The sequence below is a fragment of the Morone saxatilis genome, unplaced genomic scaffold, assembly GCF_004916995.1.
Source record: "Morone saxatilis isolate NCDOM2014 unplaced genomic scaffold, NCSU_SB_2.0 Contig17, whole genome shotgun sequence".
NCBI lineage: Eukaryota > Metazoa > Chordata > Actinopteri > Moronidae > Morone > Morone saxatilis.
The window spans coordinates 17,474,491-17,484,222 of record NW_023339729.1 but is presented as its reverse complement, the minus strand read 5'-3'; the positions used below and the strand labels follow the sequence as shown (position 1 = coordinate 17,484,222).

General features: G+C 37.8%; 1 protein-coding gene across 1 annotated transcript in view; it reads left to right on the top strand.

Annotated features, from left to right (window-relative positions):
- Nucleotides 1–388: 388 nt before the first annotated feature.
- Nucleotides 389–9,732, top strand: part of suclg1 (succinate-CoA ligase GDP/ADP-forming subunit alph) — a 19,442-nt gene continuing 10,098 nt past the window's right edge. Inside the window, exons 1-6 of the mRNA XM_035660728.1 lie at nucleotides 389–538; nucleotides 2,858–2,958; nucleotides 5,403–5,519; nucleotides 5,735–5,947; nucleotides 6,645–6,702; nucleotides 7,172–7,255. Coding sequence (XP_035516621.1) covers nucleotides 505–538; nucleotides 2,858–2,958; nucleotides 5,403–5,519; nucleotides 5,735–5,947; nucleotides 6,645–6,702; nucleotides 7,172–7,255 — 607 coding nt within the window. The 5' untranslated portion in view covers nucleotides 389–504. The remainder of the gene's footprint in view (nucleotides 539–2,857; nucleotides 2,959–5,402; nucleotides 5,520–5,734; nucleotides 5,948–6,644; nucleotides 6,703–7,171; nucleotides 7,256–9,732) is intronic.

The window sequence follows — 9,732 nt, the reverse complement described above, 5'->3', positions numbered from 1 at the left end:
ATCATTATGATCATCATCATCATCATTATTACCATTATTATTATTATTATTATTACTATTATTATTATTACTATTGTTGTTGTTGTTATTTTTATTTAAGTGACTGCTTCCAAGGTCATATTTTCAGGCTATTTTTTTTTGCTTAGGGTGACATTTACTGCAATTATCCATATGGTTAATACGCCCTCTAGTGCCGGCTCAGTTTCTTTCTCGCACTCTTTAAAAGACTACACTACCCAGAATTCATTGTGAATTGAAGCAGCCTACTATTACGCCTGAAATAATTTTAACGCCAGTATCTATCTCATGAATTATATCCACAGCTCACAAACAAACATCGGCAGTCAAATATATGCAAATACGTGAAGCCCATAGTTCGTCACTAAACGAGAAAAAGGTCCTCAAGCTGATTTAAATATCCATTCATTCACGGGGACATTTGTAGTCAGCTAAAATCCTCGCCTAAGGTCCTCATACTCCGGTGTCATTGGTGAATGACCGAAGATGTCTCACAGCAGGTTGTTTGCCAGGCTGCTTTGTAAGTATTTTTCTAAATCAGGCTTTTAACCACTCACATTGTTTGACAGTATAGCTGCTGCAACAGACATATACGCAGTGGCTCTGTGCTGTACGTTGGCTGAGCTTCGCGGGCTCACACGGTCTTGCACCAGAAAGCCACCCAGGCAACCAAGGGGAGCTTTCTGGCTAGTTAGCCACATTAGCCTGCCAACCGTGTTTTGTTGTTATAGCTCAATGACAGTTAGCCCTCTAGCTAACTAGCCTGCTCTTCGCTAACGTCCAGCTGAAATCTGGCTTTCACCCCCTGTCAGCCTGCTCCCAGGCCAGAGCGAGTGTCAAACTTTGACCTTGTGTGTCCTCTCGACTTAAAGTTAGCGTGTCCATTCTCTCTACTCAAAGTGTTTTGAACCAGAAGATCATGTTTTGTTTTCACCCAGCAGTGGAAGCAGCTCATTCAGCTGTTAGGTCAGTGTGTCTGCAGCCTGCATGCTTGCAGCTCTGAGCATTTTAGAGAGCTTGCATCTACGTTTGCTGTCGACTTAACGTTGACTACAATTGGACGACTGAACTTTGTACAGGGACATTGATAAGTTGTCTCTGAGGCACTGACAGAAGACCAAAGTTCAGTCAGTGGGGGTGATTCAGTCACTGGTGGTTTACTTTAACCTGGTCAGAAGTTTCTGTTATGATAGTATTTATTTTATCTTTAAAACAAAGTCAAGAAACAAGTTACTCACATTCAAAGCCATACAGGCACTGGCAGTCAACTGGAGTTCTCCTATTTACCTTTTTATTTTGTCACTAGCAGGAAGCTTTTCTTTGATTGTGGTTGGATTGATGTTTTTTTTTGCAGAGTTGAACCTACTCTTATTTGATAGTGGACACCTTTTTTTAATAAATTATATGAATTAGCTTAAGGTTTTAGACCATCTGTGTGTTAGACAGTGGAGTGGCATTCAGTGTCTCCTTTGATTCATGGAGGTCAAGTATTGTTTAATAAGGCTGCTGGCTACTTAAATATTATTATTTCTTAATAAAGTAGTTTGAAAATGTCAGAAAGTAGTGAGTGAAAAAATGCCACCCCTGCAAGTTCCCATCACATTTTAAAAACCGGAGTCGGCAAATGTTTCACCTTTTTGCATAGGAAGTTTAATGAATTCATTTTCGGTCACTTTTCAGCACTTCATTGAATTTTGAGTCCTTCAAGTCCTTAAAATGGTGATTGCAGCTTTATACAATGAAGCGTTGTGCTGTAAATATACTTTGAACTGTGTGCTAGCTCAAGTAAAAATAGCAATTGGCCATTTTTGTGCAGTTATTGTCTCCGATTGCATGTGAGAAATAAAACGTGCACACAAATAAAACAGAATCTCTCCCTGGAAAAGTGATTAGAAGAGCAGCAGCTATGATTTAATATCTGTGGCCCTACTGAAGTTCAGCTGAAACGTCCCTCATGAAACCACTATTACTATGCCATGATATGCTATAACACCTCACAGTAGATGTAACGCTTAACAGAGCCTCCTCACTTGACCTGAATGTGTCTTGTTACTTACTACAGTATGTCTAATTGTGGGGTTTGGAAACAGCCGCCTGCAGCTGCTGGAAACCGAGTTGATTAGAGCTGTGGGACTGAACTGGACCACACAGTAAACATGGGCTGGAAGAGCAAAAACACTGAGCTAAAAGAGTCTAAAAATTGCAAATGGCTGGGTGACAGTTCTCTCTGTGTTTGTCCTCACACCTCTGACATTTCATTCGATTAATACAGCTTTTAAGAATGTTTAATTTCAGCTCACTGTATACAAAATGAGCTGGTAGTATCCTTTTTTGTTGTTTTTTTTTTTTAAACTGATAACATTATCATACTCAGAGTTCGGTCAAATATACTACAACGCTTCCACAGTCGGTTTAATTGGAAATAATTTGCTCTCCGTTGTTACATTTCCTTAAGTGGTTGCCATTACAACTGCTCCATAGCATTAGCCACCATCTCTAATTATCATTGCTTAGAAAGCTAAGAATGTTTGTGGTCACAGGTGCAGAAAACGTCAGCTGTCAAGTCTGAATATGTTTAAAATGTTGCTCAGCAACAATAAAAGATGATTGTAGAAGTGTTTTTCTTGTCTTGTAAGAACATTGACAGTTTTACAATGCAAAGGTTGTTTTTTTTTACCTTAATCAGTGCAAACAAGTTCCACATGCATGTCACAGTACAGTGAACAAGTGGATAGGAAGGTTTGATCCTGTCAGGTTCTGATTATTTATTGACCTGGGTATTGCGTATATACCACCTAAAACCAGTCTGTGATGCCTCCCTTTCTATCTCTCCATTCAGTGCAGCAGAGTGGAGTCAGACACTGTTATACGGCATCAAGACAGAACCTCTACATCAACAAGAACACGAAGGTCATCTGCCAAGGTTTCACAGGGAAGCAGGTTTGTACTGACTACTTGTTCCCGTCAACACTTTTTTAAATGAATGCGTCACCTCAGATTAGGTTGGTGTAATCTTGTTGTGAAGTACACACAATTCCTCCTTCTTTGTTTGTCTGAAGCCTTTCCGTGTGATCACCAGAGAGCGTAAACTATCAAAGAGTATTCATTTCATCACTTAAATGAGAATGTATTCACAGTTGGTTTCAACATTGGTGTACCTCTGTACCTATTTCAATTCAAGTTCATTTTCTTCACGTAGCCCAAAAGCACATCTTAAACATACAACATACAACACTGTCTATCCTTAGAAGCTCATTTCAGATTAGGACAACCTCCTCTGTTGCCTCAGGAAAAGCAACAATGTCCTCCAGCCCTACTTCACAACTGAAACACATTCCTGAGGGACTTTTATGTCCCTCTGTCAGGGCAGACAGTCGTGTAATGGGTGTGCAGACAGAAGTAGCATTTGTAGAATTACAGTAGAGAAAATAGAATTACAGTACTATGTCAATTCAAGTAAAAACATTATCAAGTTTAAAATGAAGAATTTCAGGAAAAGTGTTAAGAGTGAAGTCAAGACTGGATCAGAGGGCAGACATTATTATTTGTGATAATATTCATAATCTTTCTAAATGCTGAAACTCTTTGCATCAGTTGATACTGTTGTACTGTTAGTGAAGTTGTTGCAAGATTTGTGTTTGGATTTTTACCTTAAAGGCAAATTGATTGGTTCCTGTTTTTATTTCAGATTTGCAGAATTTCATTTTCACTTTGTCTTCATTTTCTTTCCCCATGACACCTCTTAGTCATTGTTGTAGCCAATAATAATAACTTTGTGTGGCAGATTGTTGATCCTTCCAGTTATTTTTCAAGAGCATGAAAAAGCTCAGGTGATTCGCTTTGAACCGTGTCCAGTCAAGGAGAATAAAAATCTTGGCAAGTCTGTTCAACAAGCCAGAAACGTGGACTTCACAGATTTATATCCTCCCTCTGTCCTTACACACTTTCCATTTTTCATCCTCCATTTTCTCTTCAACATAATAAAAGGTTGTTAAATATAGTTCCAGTGAACACTCTGGGTAATTAGAAAAGGATGAGAAATGAAGCAAGTGCTATTGAGTGCACATTGTGGTGTCTTTCTGGCTTGATAAGCAAGTAATTTTTCAAATTTATTGTCCCAACATTTGCAATAATAATGACTGGCAAAAACGGCAAAGTTAGCAGGGTGAAGCAGTATATTGCAATTTAGGGAAAAATGCTGATTCATAGCTTCTAATTCCTCTTAATAGGCTAGTTATAATTTTACATGAAGGTCATTTATTTGCACTTGTAGTTATGACCCTTGGCTACTTTATCTACATTGTTTCAGCATCTTCAGTAATAATTAACTGACTACAGACTGATAGGATTTGTTCAGCAGAAAATCAATTTACACTGCCTTGATACATTAATTTTCTGGGAAAGTATAACTGAGATTCACTCACAAGATTTTTACTTCTTAAAATATGTTCTATTCCCTTTAGTGTTATTGCTGCTCGGTCTTGTTTTCACTTCAAATGGCTCCTGGTGGTGATATTTGTACCAGATACAGAAAACTATGAGCAGCAAGCAATAACAGAGATTACCAACATCAGTATTAACCTCAGTTTCCACCTTTCTCCACCTACTTAGCTTTAAGGTTTAAGGTAATCATCTTATTCCACTCCCTCTTATGAAATATATATATCATGTGTATATTCTGTATTCGCTTGCTACAGCTCGTTATGCTTCAAACCCTCAACTGCATTTTATAAATATTCTAATGTACATAACATAGTACAACATTCACACACCATATGCACGTTAGAAGCCAAAGAACTAAAAATGGACAATATGTGTTAGTAATGACAATGAAATTATGAATATAATATAATGTGCACAGTTTTCTATGAGGATCTTCTTTGGTTTAAATATTAAAAATGATGAATCAGATGTGTGTTGAAGCAAATTAATCGACTTCATGAATGTCAGGAGTAAAATCTTTCAGCCATGACAGGCTCCCTATAGCCAACGCTGGAGTGACGGAACGGGAAATATTTGTGTAAACTATCTTTCTTGGGAGATATTTTACAGTCAGTGTTGGAGGATATCCAAAAGCTACTTTTGATTTGTTTTTCAAATGTTCTGCGAGCAGATTAAATATAGCGTACATCATTATTTATCTGTCAAGAACATTTCGATTTCTTTACCAGTAGCCGCATCCCCTAGAAGTACCCAGCCTCACTTCTGTATCCATCCCTTTACTCAGCAGCACAGGTGATTAATCCTGGATGGCAGCATATTTCCTCCTTCCTCTCTGTCTGTAATGATATCTCAAGGTTGACGCTACAGAAGTGGCTGTACCCCACTTCATTACGCACTCATATACACACTCATATAACACACTGACTCCTCTTAACTTGTAGGGAACGTTTCACAGCCAGCAGGCTCTCGACTATGGCTCCCAGTTAGTCGGAGGTGTTTCCCCCGGCAAGGGTGGTAAGACGCACCTCGGCCTGCCAGTCTTCAATTCTGTCAAGGAGGTATGTATGAGTGGTTGTCCCAATCTTTTGTAAATGTATAGAGAACAAAACCTGAAATATGAGGTTTGGATCTGACAGATTTACTGCTAACATCCTGTGAAGGAGTGCTGAAGCTTTGCAGATGATTTTTGAAGAAACATTAGGTGGCACTATTTCATAACTTTAGATTTTCCAATGTTTAACACACCGCCAATACCTTTTACTCCTCACCTCAGGCAAAAGAGGGCACAGGGGCAGATGCCACTGTGATTTATGTACCTCCACCGTTCGCGGCGGCGGCCATCATTGAGGCCATTGACGCAGAGATCCCTCTGGTGGTGTGCATCACTGAGGGCATCCCCCAGCAGGACATGGTGAGAGTCAAACATAAGCTCCTGCGCCAGGGCACCACCCGCCTCATAGGCCCCAACTGCCCAGGGGTCATCAATGTAAGTTCTCTCACACACACACATACACACAATATAGTATATATTAGGGTATATATATTATATACTATATTTACTATATATATATAGTGATAGTATATATACTGACTTTTTCTTTTCTTTTAGGAGAGAGCAAGCACAAAGGACACATTCTCTCTCAAGCATCCAGGGGCATAATTCTGATTGAGTGCTATTAAATATTTATTAACCTTTTAAACCGTGAATTCAAGGATCTAAAACCTGTAGAAGGAGTCTACTTTATACTGATGTTTTTTTTTTTTTCTATAATAATATTTTTAATAAAGTCCGTTTTGGGTTGAATATCCCATGTTTTCTGGATTTTAGTATGTAGCAAAATTTACATTTTGATAAAGAAAGCTTTAAGAAGTTATCTTTATTCATGGGGATTTGTGCAGTGAATATTCATTGAATTTGTTCTGGTTTAGTTCAAGTGAGCTTATGGCATAGAAAAAGCTAAATAATAAATGACTTTGTTCTGTAGAGGCAAACCTACTTCACTGCAATCTACAGTACAGACAGTTGGAATAACTAAATCTGACTGGGATCACTGAGACTACATGTTATAAAATATGGGTCTGTTCCCTGATGTCTGTCAGTTTGGGGCTATTGACATCAAAAAGGTTGACAACCACTGGTTTATGTCATATTAAATGTTCTTTATTTTAATTCAATTTTGCAGCCTGGAGAATGCAAGATTGGGATCATGCCAGGCCACATTCACAAGAAAGGAAGAATCGGTGAGATTTCGTAAATTTGCTGAAATTCATGAAATCACACACGTTTTATTTCACAATATTCGTCAATGACAGCTTACATGTTTGTGTCTACAGAGATTGACTTGCTGACCACTTGACAACAATCTTTCTTTCTTCACAAATTAAACAGTTTTACAGCACTGTACTTAAATCCTAGATTGAGCTTCTGCTGTTGACAGCTTGATAAACTGATAAGTGTGTGCTGCAGTTGACCAGTGAACCTTTACAGGAAGGCTGTTTTTATAGTAATTCAACTGCCATCATTCCCAAAGCACAGACAGAACAGCTGTTACAGTTGTACTGTAGCGTGATCTCATTTGTTTTTGCTTTCATGATGAAACAATTCAGCCAAAGTTAGACAGACAATGACAGCTGCATTTTATATCATCTTATTACCCCTTGACTGGAGAAAAATTAACATAATAAAATGTTTTCTTATTGTTTCTTTTAGGCATTGTGTCTAGGTCGGGTACCCTGACATACGAAGCTGTGCACCAAACTACACAAGTCGGCCTGGGCCAGTCACTCTGTGTTGGTAAGCTACCAATGACTGTGCTAAATTAAATTTAAATTTAGCACACAGCAGCAGAGTTATTAGTTTTGTATCCAGACAATATTAAAACAAGCAGCTAGCTGGGACTAAAAGAACAAAGTGATCCTGATAACCGTGTATTGCTTTACGGGTCGCTTGAAGACATTTTACATGCGTTGCATTTAGCTCCAAGTCCAGACACTCAACAGCACATCCCTGCATTTAATTAGATCCTCAAAATGCTGCTATTTTTACATGCTCCATCAACAATTAAGCTAGAGGAAATAAAAAATCTCACATAAAGATCTTACTGGATTTGAGTTCACTTTGCACTCAAACTCCTCAGATGTTGATGCGTTCCAATGAGTAACACAGACGCTATTGAGAAAGCACTTACCCGCTTTCTGATCATCGCTTAGACTATTCCTCTTGCGTGATTGAATAGACCGAACAAGTGGCTCTGATGCAAATGGAAACATTGCCTACTTTTTTCTTTGTCCTGAAAAAGTGCATTTCATCTCTGATCCATGACCAAGGAAATGTTCTTTTTTAATGCAAAACCCTGACGAATAAAACCTGTCTATAATCCCTACTTTGAAACAAAGAGGTTCAAAATGGAAATACCTTGTTTTGAAGTAATCTATGAATATCTTTAATAGGGCATGCCATTTATAATTAATTCATTTAGTAAATGCTTTTTAGCTGCCTCTTGTTTTACAATTTATGCAAATTTTTGATTACATTGAACTTTAATTTCCTGAAGTGCATTATGCTGTAGTTGTCAGTGTTACTGCATGAAGGCCATACTGAGGAGTATAGCTTATTGTGTTTTAAAACTTGGTTAATACATTCTGCAATTTCCAAGTGCAGATGTGGCACCATTATCTGCCCATCCTGTTATTACCTTTTCTTCCGCAACAATTTTCACATATTTGTGTACTATAATTTACAGATTTCTGCTGTGGATTAGCAACACATGCACAGGCTTAATGGCACAACCTGAAGCTGAGACATTATATGTGACAGTGGTTTCTGATTGTCTTCGAATCTCACTTATTCATTGATAGATCTTTTATTGCTCCTTGTTGTCATTCTCAGTAAAATGATCAATTGAGAGCCCCTACATGGCTGTTGTCTGTTCTTATGATGCAGCTATACATGCTGGAAATATCAGCCGTTTTAATTTTAACACACCATTTTGACACGTTGTAATGTTACCATTATACCCACGTCTATTACCTCTTGGCAACACGGCAAATATAAAATTAACTATTTTCACAAAAACAAATTCCTTCAGCCAACTTATCTGCCACGAAAATCTATATTAAAGGGCTGGTTGGACACCCGAATTAACTGAAAAACAACTTGGCTTCATTATTATTTAGACATTTTAATTATGGAGTGTCCTCTAGCCAGACTTCATAAAGCCAGTGCTGCAACAGTATTAAATATTGTAGAGTTCATTAAGAGGGTTTATTGGTGGCTCAGCTAGCGACTTCTTAAGTCTGAGTATGACCTACGGGCTTACAGTTAATACAATATTTAAAATCGCTGTCATCTTTGTTGCTGGTAATGTGGTTCTCTTTGATTATTATTCATACTTTTTTTTTTCTTGCTCTTGCCAAGTTTTTTTTTTTTTTATGATATAAATATGAACATAAGTGACGTTTTGTCTATGAATATTTGTCTTGTAGAGGTTTGCTCATGATTTTATATATCCTGGTGTCGGTTTCTTTGGGAATTATATTTAAAAATGCTTATTGTGATTTGGAATAGCTTCATAAGTCATGATCCTTGGATATGAAAGGAAAGTCATAATTAAACCACCCTGCAGAGAAAATGGTGGATTGGGGCACTTAAACCATTGAACAAATTTTGAAGTGACTTTGAATTAAAATTATAAAAAATTGTTCCAATGACCTCAGTCCAGTTTAATATTATTTCTAGAAAAAAAAGTTGCTCATCTATAATGGCTTTGTAAAGCAATCCAACCCCTTCACTTTTCGCACACTTTATTGTGTTAGAGATTTAATTTAAAGCAGCTACAATTACTGTTTTACATTAACATGGATTCACATGACTACTTGTAAAAGGAGTCACTTGTAGTGATAAACCCACCGAGAATTATCACCATTTTCTGCAGTTCCCCTCTGCGTTAGCTCATTATTTAGGTCCTGCGCCCTGCAGCTTCACTGTATTGACTGACTTTCACCACTCTCATAGTTGATTGTAGTTGCTGTTACACAGCAAAAAAAGCTCTGAAAAGCCAACTATACGAACCCAGTCAGCACCAAACAGCAGACAGACTAGCTGGTGAACATAGTGGAGCTTTTAGTGGCTTTCTCTCAGGAAGCCACTCTCAGAGACCAAAACACAGAGCTAAAATGGGGAGAAAATGTTGGACTTTCATTGACCAGGTTGCTAGAAACACAACTCAAAATGAATGATATTGTTGCTCCATATCTGTTTGATGTGTAAAT